Raw genomic sequence first — 21717 nt, forward strand, 5'->3', positions numbered from 1 at the left:
GGTTTGACGCACCGATGCAGCTTTGGGAGGCGCAAAACCAAGAACCGGGATAGTTTGCTTTTCCTTGGCGCTGGAAAACCGGCTCCCCTACTGGATACTGTCCGGATGGGAAGTGAATGGACCACCGGGCTAACCACCTTCCGCCGTCACTTGCTTTTCTGGAGCAATCGTAAAGGAAAAGCTTTGGAATGGCCGGGCGAGTCGGGAGCGATCGATGACGATTAATGTTGTTGTTTGATTTGATGTAACGATGCGGTTCAGTAGGACAGTGGGGATGAGGAAATCTGAAACGTCGATAGAATGCTGCGGTATTTGTGTCACCAGTGACGCAATAAGAAGACATGTGTGCGATTGAAATGTATGGTGAAGGTGATTGTGTCATGGAAAATGCGAGATGGGGAATAGCTATTTAGAAGTAGGAAAAGTGGTAATATCTACTACAGAACAGAGTTTTTCGAGATATTTAAATTTAAATATAGTAAATCAGATTTCAAATTGAAAAATATATCGAAAACGGTTAGAAAATCTGGGAAACCTTGTATACTGTAGTGTTGGGTTAATCTGATTCAGATTCATGAATCTCAAAGAAATGAATTAAATGAATTTGAATCTCGATTGGATAGATTCATGATTCTCGAAAGTTTCAGGAATCGCAAAGGATTCACGGATCTCAAAAGATTCCTATATCTCGAAAGATTAATGAATCTCAAGGATCAAGAATTAATAAGGATGCAAAAATCCCTCGAGATATACGAAGAATTCGAAGAATTTAATAGATTTATCAATTTTTACATTCAAGAATCTTTAAAGATTCATGAATCTCGAAAGATCGGAGATTCATGAATATTTAGAGGTATGAATCTTTGAAGATTCGACTCGAGATTCGAAACACTCATCACTGAACATTTATATGCATGTATCTCAACGAAAGATTCACGAAACCCAACACTAGTATATTGCTAAACATTGCGGCAGGCATAGAGCATAGAGGTTTCAGTATCAAATGAAATAAAATAATATATTTTAAAAAGCAACACACGATAATACTTTATTAAACTTTACAAAATTAAATTAATTTGTTAATTTTTAAATATTTCACTTGTAATTTACCTAATAGAATCTTAACTAAAAAAACTTAATATGTTCGTACTTGCCCATAGTGCTTATGACATACGCTATAAAAACTCCTCTTTCTATAAACGCCTGAAGGTATGCAATCGCACGTTTAAATTGTGCACGTGGTTCTGAACGAATTTAAAATTAAATTAAACATCATCCAAGACCTTTCTTTCGTTTCTACTCCACATTCTGAATAAAAAAAACAAACATAAATGAAGATCAACATGCTAGAGAGTTTGATAGAAACGGCAAAACAATAATCTCTATAATAAAGTAACCAAAAATCGCATAAATATTGTTGGAAGAATGTTTTTTTGCTTTACTAAAAAACCATTTTGTACAAAAGGGTAACTTGGAGAAGTCTTAAGCTAATCAAAACAAATAATGGAGCGAATGTTATTCAAATTTCGAGCCGGACACTCCTTTGGAATATGGTGGGGCACCGTTGGTCTGCAGGTAGTAGTCACCTTTGGCACTGGAAAGCGTAAGAAAGAAAAGAAAAAAACTAAATTCGGAGCTGAAGTCGTTAAACGCCAGTCAAACTGTCAACTTACTCAGAGCTGCAATCGATTCCCATGTGCACGATCGGAGCCGCCCGATCGACCTTGCCGTCCTTGAAATCGTCCCACGATTTACATTTGACCGAGTGGAACGAAGCCACATTGCTTTCCGCTACACTTTCCGCCCAGAACCACCACGAGCGCCGGTGGCTGCACAGGTCTGTTGTATTAGTGATAGAAAAAATGAATGTTAGCAACAATGTAGAGCGATTTAGATGAGAACTACTGCAGCTAAAATGGCAGATCGATAAGCAAATGTAACTACAGCTAAATTTCTATTCTACTACGCTAAAGAAAATGGATGAGAACCTTCGGACGAGTTTTGGCGGAATGCTTTCGCTGTAGGGTAATAAGGGCAGGATGGAAGTTGGATGGATGGGTTTGAGCGCAGGCGGGAAAAACCATGCAGTTAATGTGGCATTCGTAGTAAGGAGGCAGGCACAGCAAGGGAAAAAGCAGGACATAACAGTAACAGGAAAAATAATAAAAAGAACGAAACAGAAACATAAGACAAACAGAAAACATGTACAAACATAAAACAAAAACAAAAAGGTTAATTATGAACGATGTTCACAAAAAACGCATGCGTAAAACACACAAAACACATGCCAATCATGCGCACACGTACCATTGTCGGTGAGCAGTTTGTAGTTTCGCTTCGGACAGCCCGGCTGCAGGGTTTTGCCATTGTTCGGCCAAAAGTCGGCCGTGCCCGTGACCGGTGCACCGTACAGCCACGCATCGGTGTGAATGACGTCCACAAAGTCAGCATCCTTGGAGCTTAGAGCGGTAGCGAAGATGCCCGGATAGAACGGTGGGAAGGCAGGATCGAGGGCCGAAATTCTGTAACAAAAATACACAATGAATATAAAATTATTAAATTGTCCACTACGCTAGTGCTCCTTAAGGTTATACCTGTTCAGCTTGACTCGCTTTTCCGATTGAGCTATCACAGTGCGTCCAACGTATCCCGCCAGCTGACCACCGAGCGAATGTCCAACGAGGTGCAGTTTGTCCACATTCAGCCCCGCATTGATCATCCGCAGTACGACGGATCCAAGATAACTTCAAGCTGCGAGCGAGAGATCGCGTTAGATAATGTACTTGGCCCTGCAAAGATTGTGCCCACGCTTACCTTCTTGCAGTTGGGGACGGCCTCCAGCAGATAGTTCCCGTCCGCCAGCTGTGCCCAGTCGAGGATGATGATGTTATGGTCACCCCGCTTCAGGTACGCATCGGCAATGACGTGCACACTCTCCACCTCCATTGACTCGATGTAGCCGTGGAAGTACATGACCGTCTTTTTTGCTCTTGTCGAACCGGCTGTGCTGCAGGATGTCCTCGGCCTTTTCCAAACTGTACGTCTCATGGTCCTCAAACTTTGGTCTAGAGCGGGGTTTTGTTTTGGAGCAAAGCGAAGAGTTAAGAGGATGTTGTTTTTTTGATAAATTAAAGATTCACTACATACCCGTAGAACAGCACAAACTTGGCCGTGTCTAGGTGGGCCCGCACCGGCTTCATGCCCACCCATACTCCTGCAAAGAGAGGAAGAGAGTAGAACAGAATGTGAGTAAAGAGATCGTGTACACTGGGGCAGCAAACGTAGTTTGAGAATTAGAGTGAAGGACGCCTTTAATTGACGCTGATCGAGAGTTGGGCCAATTGGCACAAATGATTTATTTGCCATTGTGCATCATCTCCCAAACGAAAGATCACGTCGAAGTGTATGGAACGTGTACAAAGGTAGGTACTTAACTACTGGCAGAGTTAAACGACAACTAACCATTCAGGCCGTTGATTGACATTTGTTGCGATCATTCATGTGATCTAGCAGACACGGGAAAACATTCCACATCGTCATCGCAACCTGCCAGACACGAACCGATACGACACGCTTGTTTGTGTGATCTTTCTTCCAAGAAACCCACAACCCACGTTAGTACATGGGAGTAAAAAAAACAAGCTCCAAGCGCCGAGATTTAATTAGCTGCTGCTGCTCCTTAGCATCTCGCTAATGGCTACCGGTCAGTCAGGTGACTAATCATCATCAAACCGAAGGTAATCATTAAGTTTAGCGGGCGTGTGGGTATGCAAAAGATCGATCAGAAAGGGGTAATATAGCCTCTCCCTCCGGTCTTAAGGGTTGACCTCCGCATATCTCCAGTACAAAAGCGCGGTTTGCGGTTACGCCTTAATTGTAGCACCGCGGGCGCTCTTCGACTGCCTAATGGGGTCTCTAATCTCTACCCGATCGGACGACGGTCATGACCAAGGCTGGATTTACGTACCGGCCCAGAGACAGCGCGCGAGAGATGTAAAACACGGAAGACACACAGCAACACACACGCTGCACTTCTGTTGGGGCGTGAATGTTGTTTATCACCGTTGGCAGGCAGCGTGCATTACCGCTTATCGTCTACGACGGGAGAGATACGGATAGCCTTTCGGGGTTTGGATTGTTGGAGTGGTTAGTTTACTGTTTTTGCTCAAAAAAGGTGGCGCCTTTTTGCTCGCTCTTCTTATCTCCCAATGCAATGATAGTGATATTTGGGGGCACTATAGGGTATTTTCTTATTGTTATTACATAGGCCGTCACTCCCAAAGATAACGGAGAGTGCGCGAGAAACCCAATATTTCATCATTTCAGAAAAAGATACGTTACGGAGCTTAGCCTTAAAACTAATTGGAGCTCGTTTGAAAAATCCAGCTGCTCAAAATGTGATATTAACCCGAAGAACAGCTCTCTACGTTATTGTAATTTTGTAACCCAAAATAAGTCTTCTATTGGCTAGGTCTTCTGACCGGAACCCAACAATTTGGAATTTCGAATGGACCTCAGGTATCATTCCCTTGAGATCTTGAGATCGAGATCCACAGGTGGTACACGCGTAACGCCAACGTAACGCTGATCTTCAGCTTGTCTTAAGTTCCCACCGTCACACCACGGAACTAACGATGCCATCGCTCCAAATCAAGTTCAAGTTTGGCGAACCTGCGCAAAACCCCGAACTTGATTCGAATTTCGCCGTAGGAGAACCGGTTTCAGGTCCCGTCCGTCTCGATCGACACGTGTGTGGCTGCGGCGACTTGACTAGGGGCGGGCGGCGACATCCCATCGGAACCCGGAACATCTTGAACCGGGCACCATGAAGAGAAAGTGACAAAACCAGTCATGCCAGACGAATGTTGCGAAAGTTGCCCAACCGGGAGAGGCACACAACAGGCAACAGTTCGGTGCATAGGATGCACCAACACCACCGTCTACTTCTTGTGGGAACTTGAGTAAGGTCGGATTTTCAGGTCTGATTGTGTTCCCTTTGAGCGGCAGCAATTAGCAGCAAAGCCATCCATTCTTTTTCTTCACTGTTCCGTAGTATGGCGTGCGGGCGCCCGATCACACACTGTCGTGAAACTTACTTGGATTTTTTAGACTCTTCATGGTTGAGATGCGCGTTGCGACGACTCGAGCTGACACTCTCCGCGATGACTTGGCTGTTTCACGGGATTGGTACACTTCCTATGCTTTGGCAATGTATTGGATGTCTTTCAAGAGTTTAACACAATTAAATCACACCTGGGTCATCACACACACACCCCTGGACTAGAACGAACAACGTGGTTTGTAACGTGTCGCTGGGAATGGAGCAGGAAATGAGTCTTATCTCGCGCAACACTTCCCGCTGCGTTCCTGATGGCGTGAGTGGCGAACTCACAGTAGCAAACACAATTTATTGTCCAACCGACTCGGTACAGGAATTACGATACAATTTAGAACTCACGGCACACGAACGCACGCACACACACACACGCCTCTAAAGTGGCTTTATTTTTAGAACCAAATACTATACCACGCTGCTACCCCGCAATAGTAGCGTAGCTTCGGGATAGGTTCGTATTGCACGAGGGGGGGGGGTCTACTTCGCGCTCAATTTGCCAAAGGTCCAATATGGGATGACCCAAACCGAGCGCACACCGCGGACACACACACACGCAATTGCTTAAAAACAGCGCCTGATTTGGCCTTCAAATACAGTTCAATGTACCGCACATTCCACGCGACTAACACCGCACTACTGTGCGCGACCGCGCACGCTTACACTGGAGAGAGGAGATGGTGGCGGTGGCCGTGGCGCGTCGATTGCGTAACTTTTGCCGAACAACCACAATTGGGCTTATGGGGGAGGGGTACACCGTTGGGAAACGTGAGCCACCGAACAGAACGCTGTCTGTCTAAGGGCGTGTGGAACTGGCGAAAGGCGCGCGTGGTGTACACCCGGACGCGAACACACAACCGTCCGATGTGATCGCTCGCAGTGAACTGAACGCAGTACGGCTCAAGCGCGCACACGGCACGGCGTTGTTGATTCGCGTGTGTATCGGGGCAGGAAAAACTGGAAACCCTTGAGAGTTGGATGTCGCTATTTCTCACCACCCCTTGGCCGGTGCTGGAAGCGAGCAAAAACAAAACACGCGCGCGGTGTTCGATATATGCGAGAGTGTTTGTCCAGTTGTGTCGAGAAGGGTATCAAACTGACGGAGATTCTACGATCGCGGGTTGTTGTTGTTGTGCTGTGTGTGCGGGGTTGTTGCAGAGGTGGGAGGTACTGTTATGCTGCTAGAACAACTACATTTGCCATTTCACAGCAGTATTTGTCTTTTGATGAATCAATGGTGGAACCTCTCCGATGTGACCGAGTGGGAGAGGTGCACGACGTGAGCGCCACGAAGTACTTCAAGGGCTACAGTTTTACGCATCAAATTCAACCCCGTTGGGAACGTCCAAACATGGGGGTGATTGGTCATGTTTAGTTTATGAGAATGCAGTACAGAAGGGATTAAAAAGCAAATAAATAGATGGAGAGGATTATGTTCGAATGACATTGAGCGCTTCTAATGATCAACATCCCTCATCACGGGATGGGAGTTGTTTTGAGACTAGGAGAAGCGATCGTGTGAGGCGAGAAAGGTTTGATAAAATAGATGTTTGTTGTGCGTTGATAAACCATTATCAAAATAGAAAACGATTTTTCGAAAAACTGCAGTTTGAATTGTAGTGTTAGAGTTCAACAATTCGGCAGGGTTAAAACTGGAGTCGATAAAAGTAATAAAATACGTCATAGTCATAGGCTCATAGGCTTTTAAACTCTTTAAACATGCCATTTACCAATTAACTTCAATGACAATTAACTACTTGAGATGGACTGATGTAGAGCAAGCAAAGTTATCTCTAAATTATATTGTTTATCAAAATCATTTCCGTAATTCTTCATTCTTTACACCTGGAATTGTAGTAACTGTGTAATTATTGGCTCCATGAGGCCTAAGAAGAGTTCACATTTTGATAACAGAAAATGTTAATACAGTCCATCGAAAGAGAGATCTTTACAGTGTTAAGAGAAACCGAGGAAGTCGACACCCATTGAAAGTTAATCAGTTCGATGTACTACACCAGGGTTCGGCAAACTCCAGCCCACGAGCTAAATCTATCTGGCCACTGAGATAATTTTATCGCATTGGACAATTGGATCCAAAACATTGGAACAGAAAAAGAATATATTTATTAAAGTGAGTAAGTTATGTGACTCAAAAGAACATTTATTGCAAATGACCAATGGATGAAACGAGGATGTTAAACCATTCATCGCGGTTAATAACTTATTCTTTGTTCAATATTTCTATCAAAGTTGTACGACTTTCTTCCTCATGAATCGTATTGATTTTTACGATTTAATGGATTCATTGGCATTCATTTAAGCTCTAAGTTCACATCTTAGGTTCTGGTTGATTTGGTATCTAGAACGAAACTCTAGTAATATACAATTGTTTAGGCAAATATTTTACTCCAATACAACCAATTGTCAATTCCTGAGTTGTACCACGTAGATGTATCGTTGTTGTTCGAATATGGTTTCATCTATTCTTCTGAAGCGGCAAAAATATACTTAGAAATAGACTAAACAATTAGGACATCACGAGAAATTGGTGCATTTTTTATCGTTGAAAATGCTATCCCCGTAAAAAGTAGCACATGTCTCAATGGTTTAAGATTAACATTAACTACAATAAATACATCTATTCCATCAGGCTCTGTACTTAAAAGTTTGCCGACGACACGATCACCTTCTTCAATATCAGTCCAATACCAATGGTCGATAGTAGCCATACAAAAATAATAAAAACCAGCATACATCAGCACCGACCATCGACATATCACCCAAGACTCACGGGGTGCCGGATTTGATTTGTACACCTTGCATGTTTAGTCACTTTCATCCTCTCTCCCTCTCTTCCTCAGTTCCTCTACCTCCAAGAAATACACCCTGTGTGTGTTCAGGAACTCGTTACGCAGGAAAGCCGTTGGAAGTTGTTCCTAAAGGCAGCACACAAGCTACCTACGCCGTCGTCTTGTCGTCAGAAAATTATTGCACTCCCGACGACGTCATTACTAGCCATGCTTGCCCACGACAACAACGAACATCTACTCATCAAGCACATTCAATTTATGGCCGTAGAAAGCTCACTGCACCAAACCCGCTGGACAGCCGATGGACGGATGGCAATCACTATGGGGCCTTTACACGTTCAATCTAAGGCGCATGATTGCCGGTGCGTTTAACAACATCCCTCACCGATACCCACACGGGAAGGAGGAGTGTACCAACTGCACTTTTCACCATCAATACACGGACGTCACGCTGACCTTGTCACCTTGCGTGCAATCGGGTAGGCCCCATACCAGCCCAGCCCGCCCGGCATTGGTGTCATTTTGCATTGGTTGGGGGTATCGTTTTCTAAGCTTCCTGCTCCGGGAGCGGGAGTATAGCAAGTGCCGTCCGTATCTATTACAGGAAAGAATCTAACTACACCTCGTGTACTCGTGGTTGTGGCTCCCTCAACCTTCGGTCGGTACAGGCGATTGGTTGGAATGAATTATTCAAATGCGTTGCTCGCTGGTGGCATTTTGCCGTTTCGTGGCTAGTTTGCTAGAACGATCAAATCGACAGTTTTATTGACGAGCTCGTTTATGTCATCCCGTGTATGCGCGTACTGAGCAGGTAAGTCCGTGGAATCGATGATACGTTGAAGTGCTTGAAAATGCAATGACTTGCATTACAAATTAAACCTTGAAAACACAGGTAGGTATGAGCTAGCGGTGCTTCTAGCAACCAGAACGAAGATTTCCTTTTGAAATGTTACGATTTCTGCAACTCTCGCCAAAGAACAACCATTCCGGCCATCATTAGCGGTCGTTGCAAGTCCCCGGCACCATTCACGAGCCGTTGAGTGACATTCCTTCCCTCTATGTAAGGCACACCGGTCCCTTCCTTCTCGTGTCCATACGACATGACCGAAAAGGGGTGGGGTGGCAAAAGCACAAATCACTTTCAAAGTTTGTCCACCACCACCACGGGGCCTGATAGTGAGTAAGATCCGTTCTTTGGCGGTAGACCCAGAAGCTTCCTCCGCCAGGTACGTGCGGCACGAAAACGGCCATGGTCAAACCGGGTTGACCAACCGCACCAACTGCATCGTGGTAATAAAAACCGGCCACCGGATCCGTTCGCCAAAAGCCACGCAGGCGGGTGGAGCGGCCCCGTCTCCAAGTTGCTCGTTACGAGTTGTGTACCCCGATGGATGCATTACTTCTTTTGACCAAGCATTTTGGTTCGACGGTTTACGACGGCTCCCTGTCTGATTGGGTGCTTGCCAAAGCTAACAACAGGCCGAACTTTCGCGGCTAGTTCTGTAGCTGAAATCTACCACCTTCCAGCCCAATCCTCTGTACGCTGTGCATCGTGTGAACGAGTGCAGCAGAGTGCAAGAACGAGTTGCATATTTTGTTGTAGCTAGCAACCACGAACGGGAGGAGAGACAGAGAGGCTGGTGTGTATGGTAGAGCAAATGAAGAAAAAACAACAGTACGGTGTGCATGGCATGTTGCAACGAACGGTTTTCGAACATGCCGCGTAACACACACGCCCCCGAGGAAGTGATTGAACGAATTGATGGTTTTGTTGTGAAAAAATGGTTGTCCATGAGAAGATTTCTTATTTGAAGGGTAAATTGTTTAAGTAATAGCATTTCATGGTTGCTTGAAGGCAGTTGATTTTTTGAAAAATATTTCAAGTTTTAATGATAGCAGCAGTTTCTATTAACTTACAAGCATTGAAGCCTGGCAGGATATACAATTCTACAATTATTCTAGTCTGCATGCTGTCTGAAGACTATTGGAATTGAAATTGAAGCATAAAATCAATTGGTCATTACATTGATCGAGTCGTATAGTCAATACGTCAGGTGCATTGCGATTCAAACAACACGATCGCGTCGGCTTGAGATCGAGCCTCAAATGTTAATCTGAACTTTTCACTCTCAAAATAGGCGTGTTACTCTTTGACTGTATACTGTTGATATGAAGCAAGCTACGTATTCGAATATTTCTGTCTCCAATTTATTTAGTCATAATTCACAAAAAAAAGCTTGATAATTAATACTGGACAAACCCTGTTCACACCGTTTTTGATTAACCCTCTATCTCATCGTGTGAGAGTCTAGGTCGAAGAAAAATACATATTTGACAGTGCCAAACAACACACTGATTTCATGTCAATGTCACGTCATGCATACACCTCTTTGTGGCTCTTTGCATGGGCATTTGCTGTTGTGTGCAGTTGTGTGGAGGTTTATTTCCCGAATCACAAGGAGTAAACACAAGCATTAATTGACAATGGTCAACCCCTCCTCCGACAGGGTTAATCCGAGATCGATGTAAACAATCCATCCACCACAACACAACTGGTTTATTAGTAATTCAGCTTGCCGAATTGAGCTGTCGTATTTGTCTTCGAATCAACTCTGTTTCGGGGGGATGTGTGTACACGAAACGAAGTTCCAAAACCAATCGTATGGGGTACCATCAGTGCCTTAATGCACACTCATCATTTATTCCACTTGGGGGTTTGATTTGCGTCAGCGATGCCGCCCCAACATCACATCGAATCGTTTCGCCTTAAATCACGTAAACGACACTGTTCCTGATCGTCGCCGCCATAAATCACACTTTTCTTCTTTACGCACGATTATAATTTCACACCAATGGTTTTGTATCGCGTCTTTTCAATTGTCACACTGAATTCCACCGCCCTGCCGCAAGCACTACCAGAGACCGATAATTGCAGGCGCAAACTTCCGCTCGAGAAGCGGCAAACACTTTGCTGAATGACTGTTTGTACCGAGGACGCGTGGACAGCACGGTGTGTGGCAGCAGTATGATTATGCAAATGTGATTCACACAAACCACTTGTATCGCAGTACACTTTGCAAGCGCTTCGGATGCCAAGAGCAAGCGCAAACAGCACACAAACACACACACAAAACACTTCCGATGCACTGCGCGTTTTTAAACCGAGCAGAGTGAAGTGCAACGATCAACTAAAATGAAACGATCGGTTGCAAGTTGCAACAAACCAGAGCAACTGCACCCGATGCACGAGTGCAGCATTTGATCGATCGGGTTATTTTTTTTTATCTTTACATTTGATCGATTAAATGGCGATTCATCGATTCTTTGATGTCTATCTAGCCGTTGCACTTGTTCATTTGGTATTGGGATCAACTTGGGTTTAACAGCAGCTGTTAGTGACACAATCGTTGGATAAAATATTATAACGGAGTGGAGAGTTGCAAGCGCCTGTCAGAGGAGCGGTAAAAGCGGCCAAAGGCGTTAGCAGCTGTGCGTGGTAAACACGTGACAAAACGATTCCCCTACACGTGGTGTAGCAAAATGTTGATATTATGGAGAGGTTGTATCAAAAATCATAACTTTTAAAACTACGATAAAAGGTTTCTAGTGTACTAAATGTAAAATTGCAGTCGACACCTGGTCTTATCTGTACCATTTCGATAAAAATTTAATAAAATTAAATATGTTAATATATAGTTGTATAGCTCAAACATACAGACAGTTGTCATCGTTTCCACACGACATGTTGGAAAAATTGATCGTTTTAAAACTGTTTTACAATTACACGAAAGCCCATTTGCAGCCGAAATCGGACGATTCTAAAGTGTTCATTAAGATAAAATGCTAAAGACTTAATGGTTCGGAACATGCGACACGCTGTTTTGAGCGATTATCATTAAAGGGAGGGTGGAGATGGTATACAGACGGGGTTGAGGTTTAAAGAGAATGATAATAGGAATAATTTAAAGCATGTTGAAAGCCGACACAGCACTACGAATGAAAAGAGTATCAGACGAACGTTTGAAATTGACCTTGATAGCTTCCAAATTCAAGACCTTTGGAATTTGAGATGTAATGGGAAAACTGATACTGACGATGATGAAGAAGAGCTTGTTTGCTCTAAAAGCATCTCTAAAACTGCTTTAAAATAACTTCAACTTCATTATAAAGGAACATTCCCTTAAGTTCACTATAAGACTGCTGCTGGTTTTAGTATAGAAAATAACTCCAAAAATTTACTATGTTCGCTGATAAGTTTACTTTGCCCAACCAAAGTCTACTCACCGACCGCTATCACCAGTCCCGAAACAACCACCAGCACCTTGTTCATCTTGTGTCCGCGTCCGCTCACAACACACGTTCGCACTGCGACTGGTCGCACAAAATTGGCGGATCACTCCAGTCCGGCATTCGCCAACACGACCGTGATGATGATGATGATGATTTGCCGGTGATTTCGCCGCTTATCAGTACACCACACCAAACATACTAGCGTCCAACAAATACACACCAAACAGAGCACAACACAATTCACCCGGGCCAGATGTTATGCACGAATGAATTATGCGGACCGGACTGAAAGCACACGATCGAACTTTGATCCCGCGAAGCGATCTCGTCTCGCGTATACGAATGAAGATCTTCGCGGGGGGTTTGGTGAACGCGCGAAGAGGTTTAAAATTAGAGAAACTATCACCGACACACAAACACTAACATGTGTAACATAGGGTTAAGAGCTCAGCACTCTCACCACGAAAATGAGAACATTGCTGCACACCGTCAGCTGACCGGTCCCGCGGATGGATATATCTCGTTCCGCGCGAGCATAACCAACACAGGTGAATATAGGATATTTGATATAGGAATTTTATCTTTCCAAGGGTGGTGTAAAATGCACGTTAGGCAGCGATGACGCATACGTCAGTGCCGGCAGTGCCGAAAACGTCTTCGCACATCCGTTGAGCTCCACGGATTTGAAGCGTTAATCGTGGCTTGTAAGCTTGTGCCACCACAGGGTGTATGTTTTAAGGAAGGCTACCACCCCGGCACAAGGATTAGCGATTAAACGAAGGTTTGGGGGTTTTGGTGGTGATGGTCGGCTTTTGTTTTTGTTGGATACACTTTTGTTTTGTTTGGTTTACTAAATTTTAAGTTCCATCAACGAACACGTTGCGGGTCGTGGATCACAAATGTCTGTCTAATTGTTGGACCTACGATGCCCCTTCTGTCTGAGATCTACGCTCCATCTGAGCATCTTTCTTCTCAAACGAGGCTAAGTGAGTTTCTTCAGAGTTGTGCAGTGTGTTCATGTGAGAAACTGGAACTACACATATATTGCACAGTCCCAGCTTCGACCTTTGTAAGCGGTATTTTGAGGAGAAATTGGTGAAAATCCTCAGGCTGTAGCAGGACTTGCTGACAACCCTAATACACTAACATCAAACGCACGATGTACTAGGTTAGATGAAGATGTAGATATAAAATATCCACAACATTCTAATGTTGTATCTTGGTGGAATTCTTAGTGTTGAATGGTTCCAGTCAAATATGGTGCAAAACTTTAAAGAAGATCTCTCCTTCAATTCCACGAGGGTGAATTCGATCCTCACTTAGGAGAGCATTAACACAACACAGAAACAATAGCGAAAGTGCAGGATTTTTTTTAAAGATCATCCATCGACTGTGGATTTGAGGAAACTTTGAAAGAATAAGGATTTTCTGATCACTATTGTAGAAGATTATAGGATCTGACACCATCATTTTCACCAAGTTGCTGCGAACCATTTCGGCTCTGATGCTAGTTTCGTGTTCATAAAACGGCCAAGAAGAAGTTACGTTTTTTGGGATGCTCGAAAAGATATTGTAAAAATGATCTCCTAACGGGTAAACGAATCAGCTTTCGCTCGATGAAAACATTTGAAGAAAAACGTAAGTGGATGGTAAAAATGAAATGTGGAAAGGAAAATAGTGTGTACATCAAAATCACGATTCTAATCATCAGATTAGGTTACTAAAACTACGTCTACTCACCGATCGCTACCACCAGTCCCACCAAAAGAACCACCAGCAGCACCTTCTTCTTGCTGCATGTTTTCTTCGCACGTTCGTACTCCAGTGGATCCTGCGTCCCGTATTGGGTTGGTGATTTTTCTGGTATCAGCATACCAAACGATGTCTTCCCCGGATCCATAAGTAAGCAAGTCGAATAAGTAACCACTAAACAGAACAGCGTTCACACATCCGGTGCAATACACAAGTGATCGGATTAAAGCACTCTGATTGAAGATTAATCGCGTAAAATGATGTCGTTTCGCGTGTACGGAAGGTTTTTGTAGTTTGGCGATCGCGCGAAGAGGTTTAAAACTGATCAAACTATCACAATACGTATAAAAGGAGGACGTCAGCTTTCAACACGAAAGCCAGAACATCCCGCTTCGCCAGTTTTTAAACAGCGAATGGATATGGTTAACCACGACCACAACATAACAATCGCAAGGAAAGATCTTGTTCGCTACTGATAGCAATTTTATCTTTCGCCGGATACATCAGTGCCACGCCAGTTCCGAAAACACCTTTTCCTTCCGTGAAGCTACGCGGATTTGAAGTGTTAATCGCAACGGTGTAATCTGGTAAATTAGAAATTATATTTTTACGAAGCTTCTTAGGATTTCCTATTGAACGAAATGATTCAAGCATTGGAAGTACTGTTAAATTTCGGCTTTGTCCATCAAAATTTTGTATCATTGGAGCGTATTTTTTTTTGTTTGGTTTATGTTTTATTTCTATTTCTCATTCCTTCAACGACGGCATTGTGGGTCGTGGGTTTCATATGTATTTTTCTCCCGTTTCGATTTTGCTCTTAAACGTTAATTTGCCAAACGATCGCGCAATTCATGTAGCTTGTGTTTTGTTTTCCTTCCGTAATATATATAGTGTTTATATTTATTTATATGTATATAGAATAAACTTAGGCGTTAGAAGAAGAAATAATTAGACGTTAAAAAAGACATCGGTTGAAAGAAACGATCCTACGCTGACTTTGCCTTTTCAGCCGCGTAGATTATACACATAATCGCAGATCGTTAGTTGATTTCGCACACAGTTTTCCCGTACATTCGCTCTTCCACACACACGAGAAAGCGCTTGGCACTTTCTCACTCTCTTCTGAGCTTAGCGAAAATTGTATAAAGCAAAAAAAGCAAGGGAATAAACATTGATTTTAAGATCTTTTGCTTCATAACAGCCCGCAGGGTTCGAGCCTGAAATTCCAGCGGCGGTTTTTGAAAGGAAAATTAAGATTTGCGCGCTTTCCGACACGACAAAACTAAGGATGATTGCGCGGGCGGGGAAGCGACGTGTGAAAAAGCTGCTCAGCAATCAGCGAATGGTTCTCCTGCGTGAGAAAGTGCGCGCTAGACGCCCGAGTCGGGTGGACATCGTTTACAGAAAGGACACCGAAATACAGGAATTTAAGTTTCTCAGAACAATTACATATTTATAAAAAAAAATTACAGAGAATGTGTTGATGTATGTGAATGTGGTGTGAGAGAGTGAATTTTTGTTTCTGTTTGTGTCTGTGTGCCTATTGTGTGTACAGTAGTATAATCCCTTGTCTTGTGTTGTATAAAGAGCTTCCACTGCCCTCAGTAATGTGTAATCGCGGCCCCAACATGTTTCCCCTTCCCTGCCCGTTGCGCCGCGTGGCGTGGGCCGGAGTGGGGCCGTATTTTCAATAAACTTGTGTTTTGCTTGCCCACCTGCGCCCACCTAGGTCTAGAGAGTAAGTGATACCGGCGGCAAACGGAAAAGCGCAGCAAGAAAATGCTACTAACAACAACACTAGCCTCTCCTTCCCTCTCAGTTAATTATTTGTTCTGTTATTCGTTATTTTAACCGCTTCCACACACACACACACACATACACTCACCCAAGCATGAGCTCGCGCGCACACGCACACGACTCGGCAGGACATTATGTCCTACCCCTTTCTGTTAAGTAGTTAATTGTGTTTCTTGCAAACGGACAAAAGAAGGTGATTTGCGCGAGCCGCATCCAACCGTCAAACGCACCCACCGAAACGGTATGTGTGCATGTGTGGATGCATCTCAACCACTTTAAGAGAGGAAGGGTCGGGAGGGAGGTTTACTTTCTTTTGTGAGTGTTTCCTGCACTGCGGCGTATTAATAGTTACCAAAAACTGCGACATAAATCGTTCCTCCATTAACCTACAAATTTCTCGCACAACAATTAAGATGTTGATCCTGTTGTCCTGTTGTTCTGCACGGTTGCGCTGCACTCACCCCCATCATCATCGTTCTCGACGCTTTATTTAGGCTGCTATAGTGAAGATAGAAAACACCATTCATTAGACCACGCCAGCGAATTAATCGACAACGCGTCCCACGCCCACGCCATTGTACCCACCGGCACTGCTCACCATCGCTTCCGAGGCAAAGTATTTCACGTCCACGTCCGTGTCGGTGTTGAGCTTCTCCAGGATCGGCTTCACGTGCTCGTCGATGGCAGCCTGGTCGAGGAATGGCGACAGTTTCTGCAGCGTTTTCGCCACGTTGAAGCGCACGTTCGCCACCGGATCGGTCGATAATACTTTGATGGTCGGCAGGAACAGCCGCTCGATGATGTCAGCACCGCAAACGTCGGCCAGTGCGTTGATGCAGAACAGGCAGGTCATTCCTGAGAAGGATGGACGTCAAATGGTTCAAATATTACAAGCTCTTTGCTCCATCCCAAATGTACGCAAACCTCATCGACAGCGAATACTTACGGTGCAAATAGTTGCTGTTTTTGTACATCACCAAAATCTGGTTGATAATGTTCGTTTCCGCCCACTGGGTGCCGAACGTTTGCACGATCTTCTTCATGTTGAGCGTGGCCGCCTCGCGGATCGCGTACACGTGATCGTTCAGCCAGTTGAAGCACAGATCGCGCAGCTTCTGGTTGAAGAACTCCTGCCCGAGCTGCCCGGCCAGCAGCGGCATGTACTCGATGATGGCGAGCCGGACGCGCCACTTGCTGTCCTCCGCCAGCTCGACGATCGCCGGCAGCAGTGACTGGGACAGCTGCTGGATGCCGATCACGTCGTTGATGCAGTCCAGCGTCGAGATGATGTTCAGCCGCACCTCGGGCCACTCGTCCTTCAGCTGGATCAGGAACAGCGGCAGCAGATGCTCGATCGTGTTGTTGCGGCCGACGATCGGGCTCAGCCCCATGATGACCGACGCGAGCGCCGACTTGACGTGCTGGTTCGAGTCGGCCACCAGCTCCTTCACGCACGGCAGGATCGACGTCATGATGATCTGCTCCTGGCAGGCTTTGTCCAGGTTGGCGCAGAACTCGGTCACCTTGGCCGAGGCGGAGGCGCGCACCTCCGCCTCGCTATCTTTCAGCAGGAACTGGAAGGCCGATACGAGATCGTTCTTGGTGATCTCCTGCCCGACCGCTTTCTGCAGATCGGTCAGCTTTTCCGACACCATGTACCGGACGCGCCAGGAGTTGTCGTTGACGCACTGGCGCAGCGTTGGCATGACATTCTGAGGGATGGGATTGGGAAGTAGAACAAAAGCAAACATTGGAGGTAAGTGTGGAGGAGCTTGATGTACAAATTGCGAACGAGAAACAATAAAAAGCGATCTTTTATTGTGCAAGGGGCTATCCACTACACCGTGGGAATAAAAGGTGAGATGATTGTGTGCGCAAAATTATGAATGCACAGATCACACGCAGTTGCGTAGCTTATTAAACACGCGAAATGTCGAAGATGAGTCAGCAACAAAACGAGCTGAATAAATAATTCACTTAAGACTTCGACGAACTGCATCATATCAATTCACTCAGATCAATTACTCTGTATTTATATCACTGATATATTAATATTTCTAATTTGCATATGGAAGTAAACACATTATTCAAACAAAAAGAGAAAGACTAAGGTGGCGTCCAACTGTTGTTTCAAGCGTAAATTAATGTGGGAAATATTAAATTACAATATTCCAATGCCCATCCAATGCGAAGCGTCCGGACAAACCTGTTTTTGGCGAAGACTAATTGTCTCTTTGCATCGGTATAAAATCAAAACATTCATTTTATGCGCGATCAATGAACATTGACGGCGATAATTTCAAGGCCACCAAGGGGGGATCAATGTTGTAGCTACCCAAAAAAAACCCCACACCAGGTAGACCGGCCGACCCCCGGGCAGGAAGTACATTATTAAAACATTTATATTAGAGGCAAAAACGTTCACCATCTCCCGTCACTGGGAATCCCTCCTCAAAGAACGAGTTTTAATCTTCTCCCATCTTCTCAAACGCACTGTGTGTTCCCGGCGCGGGCCTTTTGTTTTGCCAATGCTCACAAAAAGAGAGAGCAACGCTGAGCGTTCGCATATTTCACTACCGTACGGCTGACCGAACGGTTCAAGCGCTATTGCCTGGATCGTGCGTCCGTTCGACTTGCTGTTGGTTTTACCGATAACCTTCCGTGATCGGTACATCACGCAACCTGAACTAAACCGAAGGAGCTGGAGCGATAAGAAGGAGTGCAGCTTAGCCGCGTTCGGCGAAGAAGCATAAACGAAGCGAAAAATTCATAGTTGCTCCATAGTTGGATGGTGGTTAGTTCTTGTTTAACCATCGTGGTAAACGGTTGTCCCAAATGATGAGACAGTGTAGTGTAACGTCTCGTGTGTGTACGGTGCTGCTTTGTCTGGCGGTGATCGGTGTCGCCGAGGGTGGCTTCTTGGACTGGTTCCGCAGCAACAAAAACAAGGGCCACGATGTGTGCCGCGTGGAGTTCGAGGTGCTCGACCCGCAAGGTTTGCGCCTGTGGACGGCACAAAAGCCACAGATGAAAGGGTTCGGCGTGGAGCTGTTCATCAATCCGGTGCACGGTCGAAAGCAGCAACCGTGCAACGTGTGCCGCAATACGACGGAAATCACGCACGGCAAGTTCTTTCTGCAGGATGAAAGCGTGATCGTCAAGAGCGGCGACATACTGGAGTACGTGATCATTACCGACAATGGCAAAACGGTGCAGCGCCACAAGCCCCGGAAACTGATTGTGGACGGTAAGTGAGGTGTTGCGGTGGTGGTGTTCGTTCATGCAAGGACGTTTGTTGCGACAGAAAAAAAAGCGTTAATTGCGCGTTCATTTTCTACACCCCTTCCCAGATTTCCTCATTAAACCGAAAGGAAGATGTGCCTGTCCGCCCGGTACGGTAACGCCTGCAACGCCGACCCAAACCGCCCAGCAGGTGTTCGAAGAGCCGACGGCCGAAATTGCTCTGCTGGAGCGCATTCTCGAGCGAGTGTCGAAAAAGTGTGCCGAAGGCACGATGTCCAGCTATTTGTTCCTGCAGACGGATCGCGTCGATGGTCCGGCGGATGATTTGAAGAAGATCGTGCTGAATTACTTCCAACAGAGGGACGCACTGAAGCCGCTGGCAGGGTCGATCCTGTCCGCGGAGGACGGCTCGGACGGTATCGTGTTCCGGGTGGCTAACATTATTGATAAGCTGAAAATTTTGGAGCTTGCCCGGCAAGAGAACGACATACTGGACTACGACAAGCTAACCGCCATCGGTGACATGGATATTCGGGCTTCATTCGATGACGAGTGAGATTGCGCAAAAATAACGCTTTTGTGTAACAACTAATGAAGCGGCGGGCAGTATGATTGTAAATGTAAAAACTGAATAAAAGCAACGCAAAATCTTCACACTAAAATGCACTGTTAAAGCTGTGTTAATGCCTGGTACTTACCAGTTCCACCTCGTCCTGTGGCAGCAGCTGGGCAATGCTGACGCACGCCTCGACCGCGAGCAGCCGCACGGAGTCCTGCTCGTCCTGGGCCATCTGTACGAAGGTGGGGATCAGGTCCGACTTGAGATACTCCAGCTCGACCACCTTGGCGAACTCGCCGAGCTTGCCCGCGGCCGCACGGCGCACCATCGGCGTCTCGTCCTGGCAGAGCGTGCGGAAGTTGATGCGCAGCTCCGACTTGACCGCGGCCGACACGCGCGGATAGCACACGGAGAACAGGCCGCAGGCGGACGTGCGCGATGTGAACCAGTCGCCCGACACCAGGCGCTGCAGCGTCGGCACCAGGTGCACCTCCAGATCCTGGGCGCTGTGCTGGCCGGCCACGGTACGGAGCGACTCGACCGCCTTCTCGCGCACCACCGTCTCCTCGACCGTGGCGAGCGATTCGAGCGGCGGTATCAGATACATCGCGTACTCGGGCCCGCCGACCAGCGGGATAAAGTTGCCGAGCTGCTCGGCCAGTGCCAGCAGCACCTCATCCTCGTCGTAGATGGACTCGGTCAGGAACGGGATCAGCTCGTTGCGCGTCCGCTCTTCGCCGAGTGCTAGGGCAATCGTCGACAGCTTCTTGATCGAGTTTAGGCGGAGCTAAAAATAAAAGCACCAGAAGCGGGAACGAAAACGGAAAATGTAGTGGAGTTGTAAACGAATCAACAAATCAATAAATGGGTTGCTCCCTGCTCGTGTGTCTGAGTCCTCTCCCCTCCTCCAACCGCATCGGAAGGTTATTTTTTGCGTAATCCGCGCGTAACGCACATTGCGTCGGAAGGCGAAGAAAGCACGTCATGCGTTGTGGCCCCCCCTGTCAATAACATTCCCATGGACCGCGGTAGGATCCTTGATCCGAAATCAATCGCACTGCCGCCGCTTTCGCTTCCCGGTGCGTACTCTTTGGGCGGATGCCAACACACTCTCGCACACGGAACATATACGGGGCAAATCCACTACCACCACTACCGCCAACCTCATCCGAAATCGATGGGGTTGCAGCAGAATGTGAAGGCAGGCAGCAGGCAGGAGAGGGACAAGGTCAGAACGGAAGCACTTCCGCTGCTCCCCCTGAGCTTTGCCCGCGGGCCAGTCATGACGAACTTACCTGAATATCTTCATTTTTCAGCTCATCGATCAAAACAGCAATCGGATAGAGTGAATCATCCGCAGCTTTATCACCGCTCGCACTGGCAGCCATGTTTTATTCCTCCTCGGGGTGTTCTGTCTTCTCCTTCACCGTCGCCTATCTGTGTGTGCGGTGGAGCGGGATGGGAAGGCGCACTGCGTTGGTGCTCCGAACGTGTCCGCGAGCGAAGTGTTGAAAATCCGGTTCCGGATGCTGTTGCTTCGCGCAAAACTTTACGTTAACTGTGCGTCTCTCTTCGTGCTACACCGTGTCACGCTTCACACTACCCTATCGATTGTGGGGTTCAGCCGTTCGCACGCACCAACTTTTGTGACGAGAAAAGCGATTCTCCTCCGTTTTTCTCAAGCCGATTTCGTATGTAAAATGTCACTTTGAAGCAACGAGCTCACGCACACCACTGCAATCAGAGGCAGTGTGGCCAGATTATTTTGGCGGTTTTCGGTAGGCGCATCAAAATTTTATCGGTAGTTTTCGGTAGGTTAAAACTCGAAACTGAACTCGAGTTGAAAGAAGTGAAAGCGAAAGAAGTGTTAAGCGTGATGTGTGAAGGGGGGGGGAGGGGTACTAATGCGCAAAATTAAAGTTCCATTTCAAAAGAATATGCATCCTTTACTTAGGACATGGATTCGATTTGGTTCAGCGGTTACACAAATGAAGGTCTTTCTGAAGTGTTGATCTGAAAATGGTACTAGGAATTCTAAACCAAAGAATAACTAAGATGCTCATTCTTTTTTTTCAGTGGTGGCAAGTTCTTTTTCTTGGGGCTCCACGCGACCGCTTAGGGCCACTGCAGTGCTCCATTGGATACGATTTTAT

General features: G+C 46.0%; 2 protein-coding genes across 2 annotated transcripts; one reads left to right on the forward strand and one right to left on the reverse strand.

The window, feature by feature from the left end:
- Window positions 1–1412: 1412 nt before the first annotated feature.
- Window positions 1413–21275, reverse strand: LOC120905230 (serine/threonine-protein phosphatase PP2A 65 kDa regulatory subunit-like). Its single transcript, XM_040316123.1, is given in 11 exon segments — window positions 1413–1594; window positions 1674–1839; window positions 2308–2522; window positions 2595–2751; window positions 2805–2985; window positions 2987–3065; window positions 3148–3214; window positions 16348–16617; window positions 16709–17474; window positions 19704–20351; window positions 20860–21275. Coding segments are annotated over 11 exon segments (2721 nt in total). The 5' UTR covers window positions 20953–21275; the 3' UTR covers window positions 1413–1515.
- On the forward strand, window positions 18301–19667 carry LOC120905224. The gene is made up of 2 exons (XM_040316118.1): window positions 18301–19009; window positions 19113–19667. Exons 1-2 carry the CDS (start codon window positions 18598–18600, stop codon window positions 19559–19561), a joined length of 861 nt encoding a protein of 286 aa, XP_040172052.1. The 5' UTR covers window positions 18301–18597; the 3' UTR covers window positions 19562–19667.
- Window positions 21276–21717: the final 442 nt, after the last annotated feature.

Source organism: Anopheles arabiensis, chromosome 3, assembly GCF_016920715.1.
Source record: "Anopheles arabiensis isolate DONGOLA chromosome 3, AaraD3, whole genome shotgun sequence".
NCBI classification, from domain to species: Eukaryota; Metazoa; Arthropoda; class Insecta; order Diptera; family Culicidae; genus Anopheles; species Anopheles arabiensis.